Raw genomic sequence first — 19,450 nt, 5'->3', positions numbered from 1 at the left:
TTACTAACCTAAGATAAAAACCTCCAGATGGAGTTAATATCACATTACCTTATTTATATCTGTGGAATCAAAACAAAGTTTCTGGCTGGTACAAGGCAGACTTCACTGGTATTGGTACAGATGGGAACACTAACATAATGCCGACACACTAAACTGGAGGTTCTACAGTTTGCCATTGCTCTCCTCTTTTTCTTTGTTTCACTTAAAAAAATTTTCACACATAACAACATCACTAATTGATTACCGAAGACGAACCAATTAAAAATCAGACACATTAAACTCTTATAATTGAGAACCAACCCTGTTGAGGATTCAATACAAAGGTTCGCTGTTTTCCTGGTCTCAAATAGAGGCCCGGGCTATTACTTGAGTCTACTGTTAATGGCTTCATTTGTTTCCCTTGTTGCTGCTGTTTCTTCATACTTGAGTTTAGAGCCTTTTGAGGAATGAAGGCACTACGAGTAATCATGTGAGTAGTCCGCGCAAGTCCACGTGCACGCAGATATGTATGATACAACTATTTTCCAACCTTTTAAAGTCTTGACTACATGGTCAACACGCTGTATCACTGTTTTCTACGCCTACCATTACAGTAATCCCATTCTACCACCAATTAAATGCTGGGCGGCGGTCAGACCAATCCAAAATAAATCCCCGGTCTCAAACAAAGGCCCTAATTCACTTACAGGCCGAGTCAAAAATGCTGGTAAGGAAATAAAAGCCCGGGCCTTTATACAAGGAAATACAGTACAATTGTTCTTTAACACAGGTAGTGGTTACATAAAGCAGGGAATTATTGACAACTACAAAACCACCTTATCATGATATGTAGCAATAGACTACAAATATACAAGTGTATTAAGCAAATGGTATGTGCCACCTTTATAACAAATGGTTGGTGACCTTTCCAACACACCATCTTACTGTTTCACTAGTTCAAGAGTACTGATAAGAAGTCAGGAAAAGCTCAGAAATTTAGTGATTAAAATTGGCTAAGGGAAAAGAAGGCCAAATCAAACATGTTAAAGGTACGTATTTGACCTAGTCTCCTATAATTATCACCTCCTACATAGTTGGTAAACTAGATTAAAAAAACTATTGATAAGTGAGACTAAACCTCCTTGAAATATACTGTACAGAATTCTAGTAAGCTATGTCCTTGTGTGTAGTAGAACTAGAAACAGTACTACTTATAGTTACAGCATTTGACAGGCTGTTTATCATACAGTACTGTAGCACTGATATAGTACGTTGCATGGGAGGATCAAAGTGCCACCGCATACTGTATTTTCCATACAGTACCAAATGGCTAAATAACTGTACTGTATGAGTCATAAAGTATTACTAACATAATTGTGAAAATACAGTACAGTTATGGGATAATTGGGCAAATACAGTCCACTTGTACCCTCAGGCAAATACAGTACAGCTTTGTAGAACAGCTACGTAAGGAATGTTACGAATACAACCCCACTCAGACAGCATGATTGATCATGTACGTGGGGTTGTAAATCACTAATACTAGTCAGACTAATCCTACCAGTTGGTTCTATGACTAGAAATAGATCACATAAACACTTACTGACAGTCCGATCACCGAAAATTGAAGCAGTTTGGGCACACGAGATGACTGCTCTGAGAAAGAATACCAGGGAGTACAATATAATTATCACTTAAAGTACTACCTATGTTTGTGTATACAAAAAAATGTAGCACTTGAGGGGATGTCTTTAGGCAAATACAGTACTCAGCTTGGCCTTGTGCTGTATTAGCCTCTCGACATCTTCCTCGTGCTATGTTTTCCATACACATAACATAGGGTTTGTGTCTTCTGCCATAAAACTATCAACCAAAAACACAAGTCTCACTTTATATGTACAGTATGTTTAGAGCAGCATGAAGTACTTCGGATGAGTACCTGCAGAATACATTGACTATTATTATTCAGCTTGACTATGGTTAACACTATGTGGGCTTGATTTCTACCGTTTGAAGTTGCTTGAGCCCCACACGTGCTTTTTCACCCACCACATGTGTGCATTATGGTTTGTCCTTCCATTTCCTTCTAAAATCTGTCAATTCATGCTTTATGGCTGACTATAATATTTGCACCATGTCTCCCAAAAGAATGGAACGATTGCAGAGGTACTTCTTTCACTACTCTTTGTTTGCAATGCTGTAGAATGGGCAGAAACATGAATGGAAATAAGTAAATTTTTGATGATTGGGCAAATTGAGACATGCAGATTGTCTTTTACAAGGGCTTATTAGTGAATGTTGTCGTAATAAATGTGTTGTTTCAGTTACATACTTATGTTATGTGTATAAGCATTTGTGAGGTGTTCCTCTGGGCAAGGAAGAAGCCGATTGCCTGAAGGTAAAACATATAAATCAAACAGAAATTTGAAACTTGAATAGGGATTATAGAAATGAAAAAGTAATGAAACAAGGGGAGTCACCTATACTAGTGGATATTAAATTCCTACTTCATTTATGGCTATACAACTGCAAAGCTACACATATGACTGAAGCAGGAATTAAATGTACACTAGTACTAGCTGTAAGTGCAGGTGGCCTCCCTTCCATCAGTACCTTCCACGATTCCTAAAATTCCTATTGAACCAGTTAAACCTAAACCTTTACGAAATGCCTGCACCGTATCCACGTAAGTCACTATAGTAGTTACTGACATTCATCAATTGATAAATCGTATACTGAAGGTCACACGGACTTGCAATTCAGGTTTTCCAAATGCTAACACCATAAAGAACAAATTGGTATACAAGTTTCACCACTTATGACATTCCTTCAAGGAAGGAATCCTTGAGATTTGTGAGAACTCTGCAGATTTTAGTCATGTGGAAAGTTTATTATCAATCTAGGCACTGCTCAAACAGCATCACTTTCACCAAGAGTACATAATAATATATATATTTAGGAGAGTATCCAACGCTGTATTGCCCTTTCAAAATGCACTGCGTAATAATGTTACGCAATAGTCATCATCACCAAAGGTGCTAACTTGCTTCAAGAGCTACAAGGGCCTTGAAGTGCTTGCAGGTCTTCCCTTTGGTATATCAACGCTTATCAACAAGTCTTTCATGGCGAAGCCATGTGTTAGAGTTTACTGAAATTATACTAAAATATTCAGATATGTTACACAATGTTGCACAATTATTATGCAGTGTGTTTTGAAGGGGTAATACAGTCGTTGGATACTCTCCTAAATATATATATATATTATGAACTCTTGCTTTCACTAAACAATCAAGATCAGTCACCTTGTTATCATCTTCACAAGCGGGGCCTACAAATAAGCTACTGGATTGATCAAGGAGAGATTTTCAGGCGAGAAGACCATGAAAAAAAGTAGAGAAACAGTACTAATTGCTTTACTATTAATACTTGTGAGTATATACAGGGTGTAATCCTTTTGTAGCCAATACAGTCATTACGTAAACATCATGTATTTCCATATGTGCTAGTTTTCTTCCTTTTTTTTTTTGCCTTTATAGTGGTTTATGCACTTTTAAAGGTTAAACTGTGAGATGACTACAAATCTTAGGTCACCACTCTACAAGACATAACATGAAACACTACTAGTTAACTGGTTGCCATAGTGACCACTACATCTTGTAACACAACAGCACATAATAAACATGAAATTAGCCAACAGGAAAGGGTAATTAGCTATATAAACTACAAAAGGATTAAAACTAAAACTAACTGCTTCTGGGGACAGAGTTGAAACCATTTGGTCTACATAGTATTATTTTGGAACATGAAAGTGGACCACATTAAAGTTCTATTATAATTGCCTATCATAGCACAATAATGTGTTATTTCCTTTTCAATAATGTATAGGCTCCAGGCACTCTTACTATACATAACGGAGTGGATGATATGACATTTAGTAGGAATGTAAAATTAAAAGAGTTAATTAACTCTTGGTAAAACATACAATATTACAACTGGTGAGGAGGATTTAAATGAATTGAGTCACCAACTACCAACATTTAACCAAAATTTAACAGCAGGGCAAAACCTGATCGTGAGTCAACCAAGAAAGAGTATACATCTGAGTCCACGTCATGTACGGAAATTAACAGTAGCATTTCTGTTACCAGAACTTTAGAAGAGCAGATTGTGACCTCAAAAGTCAACTTTTTATAAGGGTATACATTCTATAACAAAATATACGTATCTGATCCAGTATACGTATAATCCATAGGATTTAATGGAACACCAGCTGGCTATAATTATGATATCCATGCAATGCTTATGCATACGTGTGATGTGACATCAGCTCACAATGCATACATGTGAACATCAATCATGCGAAATTTCAAATGCATGTAAAATGTGTGGCAATTTGGTTGAGACATACACCAGTCACGCTGGTAAAAGTTGGGAAGTGACGTAGAGGATCACGTTTTATGCTTTGTGCTTTACAAACGTGTTGCAAATATTTAGAAATTCTTAATATGTACATTCGGAAAATTCATACTAGTACTGTTGAAGTTGATGGTACAGAGTCAGGCTAGTAAGTACAGTACTAACTAGGCTAGCTCATGTCACCACAAGCATGGCAAACCCAGCACTGAGCTCTATACGTAAAATAATGCCTTTTTAGCTACTAAGGAAACACTGCGACACTTAAATCTAACCTTCTAGAGGTTTGAATCTAGTAAAATCTTTCAAATTACAACTAACCTTGAATCTAGTTCTCCTGAATTTAAGAGAAAAGGCAATTTGGAATGAATGGGCTCCCTTGATATATATTAAATAATAATTTTAATCAATAAAATAAATAATAGCCGCCCGCCTGTATGGTATTTTTTGTCTGACTATGACGGGAAACAAGGACTTATATCATTTGTGTCATGATATTGTTTACACAACAAAACCACAGTGAAACACAATTGCCCTTATGAAAGTATAAGATGAACAGTACAAATGTGAATCATTTACAGGGGGTGTATCAAACTAAATTTATGGGAGACTTTTGTTTCAAATATTTAACTGTATTATACCTTGTTAGAGGAAAGTGTAGTCAAATTAGCAGCAATTTCTATGTCATGACATAAACTGGGTTCTGACAAACCATGTCATGGAATTTCTATAGCAATATATCACATGTCATGATCATGATAGTACACATGGCTAAAAATCCTTCGTGTAATGAGGCCGTAATAATTATGTACCCAATACAACATCTAGAATATCAAATAGGAAAAACAAGGATTAAATTGTAATACAGTTAACACTCAATATTAGGATACCCTGTTAACAAGACCATGATGACCGTCAGTGTCAAGCAGGTAACAAAATTAAGTTGTAGTGTACTTCATGACCTCATTAATCAGGACTGAGGCCATATTGTTTGGTACCATATGTGGCCCTATCAGTGAGGTTTCATTCTATCTCTGATAGTGGACGAAACAATAATGTCCAATGAAAAGACATGCATAGGGACACACGCACGCACACATAGGTACTTCAAATGTCCATAAACTCAATGTCTTGATCACTGGCTGGCTGCTAGTCAACAAATAAAGTATAACGCAATTCTAGAAGTATTCTGTTACACAAAATACACAATATCTGTTATCCTATACTGTGCTATATACATCATGGTTCCTAATTAAGTTTAAATGGCTCCACTCCCTATAAGACACCGACTCAAACTCCAAGGTAATATCTAAGGATACAAGTAATGCTTTCACACCTCAGATCATAGGAGCCGCCCGGGCTACATACATGTAGCCGGGCTACAACTGGGCAGTGATTATATAGACGTTGAAGCCGAGATCGATTGTGGGGATTGATAATTACGATGCAAGCAAGCTTACCTATCTAGGCCTTTAGTGAACTCCGTACTTTTCCATAAACAATTCAATAGCACTGATTAAAACATTAAACGCATGTAAATGAAATTCTCCATGATATTTCTAGGGTATGTCCGTTCATCGTAACTGAATGTAACCAGAACATACTAGCTGCTGACCCATAATCGAAAATTTTAGGTATGCATATATAATATATCCAGTGGCTGCACTCGTATTGGCTTGGGTGATTGATCACCCTGTACAGGCTATCAGCCTGATATGTTTTACATATTAGCTGTAACATGGGGCATTCGGGCTTCGCCTGATATGTATGCCCTCTGCCCTCGGGCAGTTGGACATACATATCAGGCAAAGCCCTCATGCCCATGTTACAACTATTACGTATACCATCATGCCATCAGTAATATATAGTGGAACCTTTCCAAGTGATTGTATTGCTAGACCTCAGCCACTGTTAATTTGGATTTAAAAAAATTTAAATGGCCTTAAGAAAAGAGGTGGTCTTATTAATGTGGCAGTAAAGTAAGTTGGGTTAACATGGTCGCTATAATAAGGTGGTCTTATTAAGGAGGCAATGGAGTACACCTTAAATTAGCTACGTGTTGAGGCTACTTGACGTGGCTACTCAGACAAGGTGATCTTATTACTGAAAGATGATTACTACACAAATAGCATTCTGACCAATAGAATCCTTTCGTAATCAGGTTCTAACCATATTAATTTTAACTTAAAAAAAAAAACAGGAAACAAAAAATCAACTAGCCATGATCTTAATGACAGCAAAAAATCAAGGAAACAGTATAATTAATAAAAACATTGACAGGATATTTACAATATTTTGTGTATTTAGTAATGTTAATTTTATATAAGTACAGAACTCAGCCACAAGTCAGTAATAAAAGATTAATTAGCCCCTCAATCCTATAAATTTCAAAAGCATAAAATTACTGAGACATGGTCATCCAACTCAAAGGCTTGATGTTACACAGTGACTGCTTAACCAGGTGCTATATAAAGTGGGACCCACATAATAAAGACATCTTGAGAGGTCAAACTAACCACTGTCCTCTCCTAGAAGAGTTATGTAGGCCATGTATTCTGCATTACATGCTGCAATTGGATATTTCCATTCCATACAGTTGTATTTCACACGAGTCTCAATGCATGGTTGTCAATGGAGCTCAGTGAATACTTCATGCATGCTTCAAGGATATGTATTTTGCTTTTGTAAGAGCCCCTTGGTGAATTCGAGAAATCACTGCTTTATGTACTTCACAAGGGCTCTTATAAAATAAGGTACATTTCCTCAAAGTGTACATGAAACATGATCTAGATATCTACTGAGCCCCAGTGCTTGCCAGGTTTGCATTGAGACTCACTGAAACACTATAATGATAGTAGCTTGCAACCTATGTCCTTTCTGTTCTGGTCACCTCCCAAGTACAAGCTTCCAAAAACAATGTTTCTTCCAAGAAACATAGTGGTAACAAGTACTATAAACAGTATCAACACATATTTGTTATCTCATTGGAGCTAACAGCTTCTCTGTACACAGTGCATAACATCTGTTTGACCTCAACATGTTAAGTCAGGGTGAGGAAAAAGATGATGGAACATGCTGTATGCAGATCAGGAAATAATACGTTAGAACTAAAATCACCAAGTGCAGGGTTTATTGATATCACTATAGTCACAAATACACACTCACACATACACGTACCAAGGCTCCATGTTTGAGTAGAGAAAATGCTACCTCCTTGTGTCCTCCTAAAGCAGCAAACATCAGCGGTGTAAATCCTTCTTTTGTACGATGTTCAATATTTGCCTTCCGTTCTAACAACAATTCAACAACATCCTGGTGTCCCTTCCAACATGCAAACGTCAATGGGCTATCCTTGTTACTATCCGATTCAACATTAATTTCCGCTCTGTGGTCCAGCAGCATTCTGGCCACTTCAATGTGACCTGCTAATGACGCAAACATCAGTGCAGTACAACCATCCTTAGTTCTGTGTTCAACATTTGTATTCCAAGACAACAATAGTTCTACAACTTTCTCGTTACCAAGGGTACAAGCCCATGTCAGGGCACTGTCCAAGGTTGTTTCTGTTGGTGTGTCCAGGTCTGCTCCGCGGTCCAGTAACATTCGCGCGGCATTCACATGTCCCTGGCTACATGCTTCAAGTAGTGGAGTGTTTCCCGCCTTGTTACGGTGGTTCACATTCGCTCCACTCTCTAGCAATAATTCAACGATGTCTTGCTTTCCTTGCCTGCACGCCAAGCTCAACATTTCATCTAGGCTTACGTCGTCTGGGACAGCAGGAAAGTAGTTCTCGCATCCAGCGCGTCTGATATTTCGCGGAGGCATACTCGGTGTCATACGCGCTTTATTTGGAACACCCTCATCCATTGCTATGCCGTTCGGACTCCTAAGTGTCCAGACATCTATTGGGTGAGAAGGCTTATTCACCAAACGAAAAGATAGCGTGATATTCGCCCAACTAGAGCACTTCTTTGACAATGAGGATACACTTCCGGGACAAATACGGATTGTACATTAAATTTCGTAATTTGAACTATTGCAAACGCACATTAAAAATAAATTAAGTTCAATCAGAAGCGCATTTTTCTAACACGCGCGCATAAGTTGTTATCCTCGAGGTGGTGAGGATCAGTAATAAAGATGCTTACAAGAATGGAGCAGTCGTTAAAGCTTGCGCGAAACTACTGCGCTGTTCAGGAAGAAGTATCCTACGTCTACCATAGGTATATAAAGACTTTGTACGCAGACAAACAAGCGTACCTTTTGACCAAGACCCAGAGGGTAGAAAACAGACCACCTTCTGTGGAAAGATTGCTAGAATCAATAGATGCACAAGATATGGTTGCACCATTTGAAAAAGCCGTACTAGAAGCTAAAGGGTTTGAAGCACAAGGCGAGTTTGTTATAACAAGGATTGGAAAAAGGAAGAAACGCAAAACGCCTCCCCAATATCGGTTCGCCTTAATGCAGAACTTTCTCAGGGTAGTTAGTTGTGCTTATTCTAAGCAGTATCCTCATCTATCTGAGCTTTTTATTGGTGATAAACCATTCATAACGTCTACCTGGGAGCGATATGGCTCTAAGGTCACTGTTCATGGCAAGCAGGCCAGTTTTCTAATGTCGAAGAAGCCTCTTTCTAGAATTTTTGATCACTCAACAGTAGAAGAGAGTGCCAAAGTTCAGCTGGAGTCGATGCATCCTAACCCACCATTTTTTGACTTGGCAGAAACTGAAGAAGCATTGCCACAAACCTACTTATCAGGTTTTACAGGGTCACCTCCGTTTCCTCACTTGCACACGATGGTCTTAGTGGACCTGTATAGCTGGCCTGCAGAACAAATAATCCAAAAGGCTTTGCTGTATCTCTTTACTCACCTAGTCACAGATTTAACTGAGAGACAGGGTAAAAGATTTGGTGATATCCTGGAAACACCGGTACCAGCACAGGCGATAATCGCTTGTGGCAAACGATTCCATTTTATTTGGTATCAGTTGAACACCCTTGATCTAGAGAATGATGATGGCATCAAAAATCTTGTCTACATAGACAGCCCTGGGTGGATGTACAAAAAGATTTTGAGTGACAAAAAAACAGATACTAAGTCTCTGACTAATATGAAGGAAAAGCCTGTAAAACTATTTATGGCACAATTGTTTGCCAAACCAGAATGATGTATGTATTAGTTGGTTTGTATAGGAGACATTTTACTAGTAAGCAATTATAGTGCGTTCTAATAAAAACTACTATGTTGTACAATGGGGAAGGTTAAATCATGCATCTTAACATCTCATGATCTTAATGATCTGTATTTCATCAGAACACTTCAGATTTCAGGTAGCTGTCTATCTAATCCAAAACAGCTAAGCTGTGAAAAAGGCATGGCCTTTCAAAATTGACAGGTATGAAAAGATGTGATGTCAAAGGTGGCATGTCATTTAATTTGTGATGTGACAAATCAATTGACAGGATAATCATAATGTCATTGCAGTCATTTCTTGGCTGCTACCTTTGATATCATTTTTTCACACTAGTCAATTTCTAAAGGCCACGTCCCTTTTGGATTAGATATAATTTCCTTTTGTATTAATTTTGTATATACAAGCACCAAAGCTGGCCTTTAGCAGCTGCAAGTTTAAGCTGGAGATTTCTACAGATAAACAGAAGAACTGGATTTTCACAACTGATCATGGCAATAGCTATGCATGTACGTTTTCGTCAATTTAGTACTTTGCATGAACCAAATACCAAGTCTCCAGTAGTTTGAGTAAAGCCCATAATTAATTATTCATGACAGGCTATCTGTGTACCCTAATAAAGCAACCACTCCACAGTTATAATGCATGTGTGTTTTGTGCAAATAGTGTGCAAACAGTACATACAACAAATTACATTGTGCAAGGGTATTAAGTATGTTAATTGTTACGCCACAATCAAATGTTTCATTTTCATCACTGTCTACTCTGGACGTAGCACAGTGACTTTGCCATGCTTTGATGTAAACATTCTTTGTAATCTTTGATAAAATGGATACTTTCTTAGCTGCATTCTAATGTCCTTCATGTACACACCGTACACAAAGGAATGAGATATCAGCCGACACCATTCTAAGGGAGAAAGTACCTGAAAAATGTACGCACGTGTACTTATTATAGCAGATGGAATATACGCTGTTATCAAAATTATGGTAACAGATCGTAAGATGTTTATAACACAATCGATGCCTCCCAGAATCAGAAGAGATAGAGTGGGCTTGGCTTGCATTCTAAGGTTGTGTAGCAGTCTTCGTATTCTGCTGATTTCATATGCATCACCATCTAACTTCAGCCTCTGTTGCAACTTCTTATTTGACTGTACAGTGGTGTAGTATAGGTAAGCATTAGTTAACAGCACTACTAATATTGAGGCAACCATTGGGAATATGAATACAGCAGATAACAGTGGGTTAATGGTTGTGACAAAAATTCCAAATGGTCTTACAAGTGACAGAGGTGACATGAATCCCACAGTGATAACATAGGCAGCCGTTATCAGCCACAAAGCAACAAGAAGCATGCAGGCTACTCTAGTTGTCATGATGTTTCTGTAACGATACGGATAATTGACACTGATAAAGCGATCAATAGCCAGAAGAACAAATATCGAACATGTTGCCTGTCTTGGAATTGTAAGGATAATAAAGAAGACACTAAAAGCCTTCCTATCTACTGGTATATCAAACAAGTAGAGCACCATTAGTAATATTTCAAGACCATATCTCCCAGTAGAAACTATGTCACTGAGCAATAAGTTGGCAACAAAGAGGTAATACTTTTTATGCAGTTGTTCATTCTTCCATATAACATGAATGATCACTGAGGAGGATGATGATGAATGGTGATACTATCATTAATGACAAAATCTTCAAATAAGTGGCATACACTGGTAAATCAGAGAACATGTCTTCACAGGATCTATTTGATGTGTTGATACAGATCTCCATTATTCCACTGAGAGGAGTTGCACTTGTAGAAGAAGATTCAGACACGGCACTTGTAGTTACAACTGCAGAAGTACTGTTGTTAGTAGTGTTTGTAAAATATAATTTAAAAGTGCCAATTGTTGGAATTCATTTGATAACAGACTTCTAGACTAATTCTCATAATCATCACAATTCTTATTATAATGTACATGGAATAGTGATCACATGCAGCTTACAACATGCATAGTATAAGAGGCTTTTAACTGCAGCATAAATATAATATTTTGATAAAAGCATCATAATTATAGACATAAATTATGCTGCATGCTACATTTGAACAGAGCATGTAGATGTCACATTGTTATGATGGATTTGACCTATATGCTATTTAAACACCATGAAGCTCGCTCATTCTGTTAAACACAAACTTCTGTTCTGTCTTTCTTGTAATGAATGCATCGGTGGATCTAGGAGACATTAATTGTTTGAGAGGCACAGGAGGCCTAAGGGAGGGTAAATATGTTTTATTTCACTATATTTCTCTCATAACTTTGGTTGGTATAGCTGATAAATGAACAGTCTAAACCTCAATAGCTATTTGGATAGCTTTCATCAGACCCTCTGTACTTGAAACTGAGTATTTTTTGACAGTTATTCAACTAAGCGTAATTGAAAAACATGAAAAATTGCTTTCTGAGATACTACCTGTTTGGTAAAATAAGGCAGCATTGTTATATCTGTTCTATTAGAGTAGTGACTGCTCTATTAGAGTATCTTAATTTTGACATAAAAACATTTTCCCTGATTCCTTCATACATAGTGTACAATTTGTGCTTTTAAAGTGTGAAATGCTATATAACCTTTTTACCCATTGAGTGCGAGGTGCGAATATTGTCAAGGAAGAGGAAAGGATGGATGAGGGGAGGCATCCCACAACCTCAGATCTAAGGAAGCACATTTATTAACATTTCTCATTGTATCATACTGCTAGATGTTGATAATACAAGACCTACCATCAACTGTGCTAAGTTTGAACAAGAGTTCAAAGGAATTATGCCATAATTCTGATTTCACACTTAGTTTTTTAGCATCATGATCTAGTCCCTGTCTCACATTCTCGCAGGTCCCTCCCTAGTGGGAAAGACTATTTTGCATACTGTACCTGTTGAAAATTATAGAATACTGGTACTGTAGGTTTACAGGACAACATTAATGGCTGGGACTCTTGTATACAAATACAGTGGTATTGGCTACACATGCACTGTACACTAAATCACTAGGCTTTCATATGAGTAAATTTATAATTTGTGTAATTATCAATTTCTCGTGAGTGTCCTTTCATCTGAAATATGTAGTACTTGTTTAAATTTTTGCAGTGAAACCAGCATTTTAGTCTAAATTGAGGGTGATAGATGATTGTTCTATTAGAGTACATTGAGATATTGGTTTTCTACATCATTTCCATGGACCATTTCAGCATTGCAAATTCCCAATCACCAGATGGTTGGTTGTACAGATATCAAAGCTTCTACTATGCAGGCTTGTGAAGCCTTTTAAATAACAAAGCTGCACAAGTTAACAGGTATAGTGGACAATTTTGGGCAAAATCTACAGCGAACATATTTTTAACATACATCATGCAATCTCTGTATGGTAATAATAATTTTAATACTACGATTTGTGTGTTATGTGTATACTGTATTGTATGTGCTAGGTATGTATGTTAGTGTGTGCTGTGGGTGATGTAGTGCGTGTTGTTTGTGTGTGAGTGTGAGTGTGTGAGTGTGTGTGTGAGAGTGTGTGTGTGTTTGTGTGCACATGTGTTTGTATGTTTGTGTGCATGTGATACAATACAATAGTAATCTGTCACCAAGTTTAGATCTAATGTGATCACTACTTAGAATCTTCTTTTTCTAGAAACTTTCAAACAACAGGCATATGTAATTAGCTGTATGTCACATTACAACTAATTTAAAAAGGTTATTGAATTACACTATAATAAAGCAGTCATGCAGATACAATAATAATACATGCATGTATTCAGCCAGGTGCAGCTACTACTCTCTATACTAAGCTGCATTACAAGAACATCATATTGATGGTACATTGCAGTGGCGGAGGAAGTAGTTCATATGAGGGGGGGCTGGGCTGACACCCAGACTTATTTCTATAGTTTGGTCGCAACCAACTGACAAGAGCTTTCCACCTCACCAGCTACCATTTCTAGCTGATAAACTACATAAAAATCCTTTCATAGCTCGCTACACACTGACTACTTTATTAGAGTGACTGCTCTATTAGAGTATCTCGATCTTTATCACGGGTTTTCAGCCCGACTCCAAGAAAGATAATTTCGGTGTGATATCATTCTGAGGGGGCCCCCCCTCAGCAGACCGAGGGGGGGGGGGGGGGGGGGGGGGGCTTTAGCCCCCTAGCCCCCCCCCCCCCCCCCCCCCTTTCCGCCGCCTATGGTACATTGTATATACTGGAACTGATGCAGACATGCATATATTATACATATTGACTATTATACCTAACCTATGTACATGGCTACAAACAGCTACTAGTGTGCTGATACAGCTACTTTGTGTGTTATGAGTGGATGGCTGATGATTATAGAGTTGTGCAAATTTCTTGTCACAGATTTTTTGAGTATCAGTATTAGCAAACTTTGTATCTGGCTAGACCAATACAAAGCCACAATGTAATGATTTAATTGTACCATACCAATATGGAATCTGCTGATATCAAGACACACGGTAGTGTGTCGTGCGGCCCAAGAAGCCGGCGTGCCACCCGTGAGTATATTAACAGGAAGAAAGAAAACGCAATTTTCACACCTATGTAGCTCTGTGATCCCTCACCCGATTGGAACCAAATTTGCTAGAGAGGTGCCGGCCAGTAAGGGGAGTCTACACACCAAATTTGAAGAAAATCGCTCCAGCCATTTCCGAGATACGAGTGAACAACATTTCATTTTAATTTCTTCGTTTTTTTCTTCTACTTCTTCATTTCGCACACTTCGCAAAATCCGCCATAAAACACGAATGCGTGCTCGGATTGGGCTGAAATTTGGCACACTTAAAGGGCTCATTAAGGTGGATCTGTGTACCAACTTTGGTTGGAATCCGATGAACATTCACGGAGTTATGACCGATTATTTGCGTAAAATAAGGTCGAAGGTCTGTCACGCCTACAGGGTAAACGCCTTTGAGGAATCAGTTGAAAATTGCTATGTAGATGGAGCAACCATTGTAGGAGTGTCTTTTTGTGGTATGAAAGGAATCGGGATAAAGACCACGGAGATATGACACAAAACCCGACCTGTGTCAAAATTACGCGTTACGCGATCGATTTTTATGGATAAAAAACTATTAGTTTTCGTGTCTATCAGGCAAACCGCTTAGAGCAATGAGCTGAAAATCAGTATGTAGCTGGAATAATCATCATAGAAAGTCCTTGCAGTAGTACAGAAGAATTGGATTACAAACCACTGAGTTATGGTTCGAAAGGAAACTACGTGTAGCAAATGCGAGATCGAGATACTCTAATAGAACAGTCACCCTAATAAAGCATTCAGCTGCATTTATAATTTACTCAAATATATTACATTGCAAATTATTCTGTAGGGAATTCAGTTACAAACAAGTCACCCTGTAGTCAGATCAGCCAGAAGAAGGTACCTAATAGAGAGTTCAGCTACAAAGAAACCATTATGTAGAGAGTTCAGCTCAAACAAATTGCCCTGTAAAGAGATCAGCTAGAAGAAGTTACCTTGTAGAGAGTTCAGTTACAAAGAAACAATCATCCAAAGTGTTCAGCTACAAACAAATCACCCAGTAGAAAGTTCCGCTATGAACAGATCACACTGTAGAGAGTTCAGTTAGAAACAAGTCATGTTGTAGAGAGATCAAGTAACCTTGTAGAGAGTTCAGCTACAAAGAAACCACCATGTACGAGAGTTCAGCTGCAAACAAATCACCTGTAGAGAGTTCAGCAGGAACAAGTCACCCTGTACAGAGATCAGCTAGAAACAAGTCACCCTGTAGAGAATTCAGCTACAAACAAATCACCCTGTAGAAAGATCAGGTAGAAGAAGTTACCTTGTAGAGAGTTCAGCTGCAAACAAATCCCCTGTAGAGAGTTCAGCTAGAAACAAGTCACCCTGTAGAGAGATCAGCTAGAAACAAGTCACCCTGTAGAGAGTTCAGCTAGAAGAAGTCACATTGTAGAGAGTTCAGCTACAAAGAAACTACCATGTAGAGAGTTCAGCTGCAAACAAATCACCCTGTAGAGAACTCAGCTACAAACAAATCGCCCTGTAGAAAGATCAGCTAGAAGGAGTTACCTTGTAGGGAGTTCAGCTACGAACAGATCACCCTGTAGAGAGTTCAGCTACAAACAAATCACACTGTAGAGAGTTCAATTACAAAGAAACCACAATGTAGAGAGTTCAGCTGCAAAAAAATCAATCACTCTGTAGAGAGTTCAGCTAGAAAAAGTCACCTTGTAGAGAGTTCAGCTGCAAATAAATCACCCTGTAGAGAATTCAGCTACAAACAAATCACCCTGTAGAAAGATCAGCTAGAAGAAGTTACCTTGTAGAGAGTTCAGCTACAAAGAAACCACCATGTAGAGAGTTCAGCTGCAAACAAATCACCTGTAGAGAGTTCAGCTAGAAACAAGTCACCCTGTAGAGAGATCAGCTAGAAAAAAGTCACCCTGTAGAGAGTTCAGCTAGAAGAAGTCACATTGTAGAGAGTTCAGCTACAAAGAAACTACCATGTAGAGAGTTCAGCTGCAAACAAACACCCTGTAGAGAACTCAGCTACAAACAAATTGCCCTGTAGATAGATCAGCTAGAAGAAGTTACCTTGTAGGGAGTTCAGCTACAAACAAATCACCCTGTAGAGAGTTCAGCTACAATGAAATCATCATGTAGAGAGTTCAGCTGCAAACAAATCATCCTGTAGAGAGTTCAGCTATGAAAAGATCACCCTGTAGAGAGTTCAGCTAGAATAAGTCACCTTTTAGAGAGTTCAGCTACAAAGCTACCACCATGTAGAGAGTTCAGCTGCAAAAAAAAAATCAATCACTCTGTAGAGAGTTCAGCTAGAAGAAATCACCTTGTAGAGAGTTCAGCTGCAAATAAATCACCCTGTAGAGAATTCAGCTACAAACAAATCACCCTGTAGAAAGATCAGCTAGAAGAAGTTACCTTGTAGAGAGTTCAGCTACAAAGAAACCAGAGTTCAGCTGCAAACAAATCACCTGTAGAGAGTTCAGCTAGAAACAAGTCACCCTGTAGAGAGATCAGCTAGAAACAAGTCACCCTGTAGAGAGTTCAGCTAGAAGAAGTCACATTGTAGAGAGTTCAGTTACAATGAAACTCCCATGTAGAGAGTTCAGCTGCAAACAAATCACCCTGTAGGGAACTCAGCTACAAACAAATATGCCCTGTAAAAAGATCAGCTAGAAGAAGTTACCTTGTAGAGAGTTCAGCTACAAAGAAACCAGAGTTCAGCTGCAAACAAATCGAGAGTTCAGCTAGAAACAAGTCACCTTGTAGAGAGATCAGCTAGAAACAAGTCACCCTGTAGAGAGTTCAGCTAGAAGAAGTCACATTATAGAGAGTTCAGTTACAATGAAACTCCCAGTTCAGCTGCAAACAAATCACCCTGTAGAGAACTCAGCTCCAAACAAATATGCCCTGTAAAAAGATCAGCTAGAAGAAGTTACCTTGTAGAGAGTTCAGCTACAACAAAACTACCATGTAGAGAGTTCAGCTGCAAAGAAATCACCCTGTAGAAAATTCAGCCACAGACAAATTGCCCTGTAGAAAAATAAGTTAGAAGAAGTCACCTTGTAGAGAATTCAGCTACAAAGAAACCATTCTGTAAAGAGCTCAGCTGCAAACAAATCACCTGTACAGAATTCAGCTACAAACAAATCACCCTGTAGAGAGATCAGCTAGAAGAATTACCTTGTAGAGAGTTCAGTTACAAAGAAACCACCATGTGGAGAATTCAGCTACAAACTGTTGACCTTGTAGAGAGTTAAGCTACAAACAATTCACCCTGTTCAGAGATTAGTTAGAAGAAGTTTTCTTGTAGAGAGTTCAGCTACAAACAAATCACCATGTAGAAAGATCAGGTAGAAGAAGTTACCTTGTAGATAGTTCAGCTACAAACAATCACCCTGTAGAAAGATCAGGTAGAAGAAGCTACCTTGTAGGTAGTTCAGCTACAAACAAATCACCCTGTAGAAAGATCAGCTAGAAGAAGTTACCTTGTAGAGAGTTCAGCTACAAAGAGATCGCCATGTAGAGAGTTCAGCTGCAAACAAATCACCCTGTAGAAAGATCAGATAGAAGAAGTTACCTTGTAGAGAGTTCAGTTACAAAGAAACCACCATGTAGAGAGTTCAGCTACACCTTGTCAGTAGAGACATCAGCTAGTAGAAGTTACCTTGTAGATAGTTCAGCTACAAACAATTCACCCTGTTCAGAGGTCAGTTAGAAGAAGTTTTCTTGTAGAAAGTTCAGCTACAAACAAATCACCCTGTAGAAAGATCAGCTAAACGAAGTTAACTTGTAGAGAGTTCAGTTACAAAGAAATCACCATGTAGAGAATTCAGCTACAAACTAGTGACACTGTAGAGACATCAGCTGGAAGCAGTTACCTTGTAGAAAATTCAGCTACAAAGAAACCATTCTGTAAAGCGCTCAGCTGCAAACAAATCACCCATACAGAATTCAGCTACAAACTAATCACCCTGTAGAGAGATCAGCTAGAAGAAGTTACCTTGTAGATAGTTCAGCTACAAACAAATCACCCTGTAGAGAGATCAGCTAGAAGAAGTTACCTTGTAGATAGTTCAGCTACAAACAAATCACCCTGTAGAAAGATCAGCTAGAAGAAGTTACCTTGTAGAGAGTTCAGCTACAAAGAAACCACCATGTAGAGAGTTCAGCTGCAAACAAATCACCATGTAAAAAATTCAGATACAAACAAATCGCCCTGTAGAGAGATCACCTAGAAGAATTTACTTTGTAGAGAGTTCAGCTACAAAGAAACCATCATGTAGAGAGTGTAGCCACGAACAAATCACCTGTAGAGAGTTCAGCTACAAACAATTCACCCTGTACAGAGATCAACTAGAAGAAATGACCTTGTGGAGAGTTCAGCTACAAACAAATCACCTGTAGAGAGAAGAAGTCACCTTGTAGAGAGTTCAGCTACACCATGTAGAGAGTTCAGCTGCATACAAATCACCCTGTAAAGAATTCAGCTACAAACAAATCACCCTGTAGAGAGATCAACTAGAAGAAGTTACCTTGTAGATAGTTCAGCTACAAACAAATCACCCTGTAGAAAGATCAGCTAGAAGAAGTCACCTTGTAGAGAGTTCAGCTACAAAGAAACCACCATGTAGAGAGTTCAGCTGCAAACAAATCACTATGTAAAAAATTCAGATGCAAACAAATCGCCCTGTAGAGAGATCACCTAGAAGAATTTACTTTGTAGAGAGTTCAGCTACAAAGAAACCATCATGTAGAGAGTTCAGCTGCAAACAAATCACCTGTACAGAATTCAGCTACAAACAAGTGATCCTGTAGAGAGATCAGCTAGAAGAAGTTACCTTGTAGATTGTTCAGCTACAAGCAATTCACCTTGTAGAGAGAGCAGCTAGAAGAAGTCACGTTGTAGAGTGTTCAGTTACAAAGAAATCACCATGTAGATTTCTGTAATAAATATATGTATTATATTATATAATTTGTACATTTATTGATAAAATCAGAAATATTTAAAGTATGCATCTGCTTCATCTTTTCTTCTTCCTGTAGAAAAGAAAAAAATAGGTTTGAAAAGCCCCAAAGCTGGCCATAGGCCGGCTTTGGGGCATACAAATACAAAAAGAAGTGAAATCTAATCCAAAACAGCCAAGCTGTAAAAAAGTGTGCGGCCCTCAAAAAGGCTATGGTGAAAAATGATGTGAAATCCAAGGTGGCGGCCAAGAAATGGCTGTGATGGTAGGTTAATGGTAAAAAATTTAATAACGACAATTCAGGTGAATTTTGTGTCAAGACCAAGCGGCAC

General features: G+C 38.4%; 2 protein-coding genes across 2 annotated transcripts in view; one reads left to right on the top strand and one right to left on the bottom strand.

Annotated features, from left to right (window-relative positions):
- The window catches only part of LOC136267932 (uncharacterized), a 38,271-nt gene extending 29,851 nt beyond the window's left edge, over window positions 1-8,420 (bottom strand). Inside the window, exon 1 of the mRNA XM_066063138.1 lies at window positions 7,570-8,420. Within this exon, the coding sequence (XP_065919210.1) occupies window positions 7,570-8,259 (690 nt within the window). The 5' untranslated portion in view covers window positions 8,260-8,420. The remainder of the gene's footprint in view (window positions 1-7,569) is intronic.
- A 55-nt stretch (window positions 8,421-8,475) lies between these two features.
- Window positions 8,476-9,706, top strand: LOC136268033 (large ribosomal subunit protein mL37-like). The gene has a single exon (XM_066063269.1). It carries the CDS (start codon window positions 8,533-8,535, stop codon window positions 9,562-9,564), a length of 1,032 nt encoding a protein of 343 aa, XP_065919341.1. The 5' UTR covers window positions 8,476-8,532; the 3' UTR covers window positions 9,565-9,706.
- The last annotated feature ends 9,744 nt before the right edge of the window (window positions 9,707-19,450 follow it).

This window comes from Dysidea avara, chromosome 1 (assembly GCF_963678975.1).
Source record: "Dysidea avara chromosome 1, odDysAvar1.4, whole genome shotgun sequence".
NCBI classification, from domain to species: domain Eukaryota; kingdom Metazoa; phylum Porifera; class Demospongiae; order Dictyoceratida; family Dysideidae; genus Dysidea; species Dysidea avara.
Note: the sequence above shows the minus strand (reverse complement) of the source record. Positions and strands in the feature narration are given on the sequence as shown.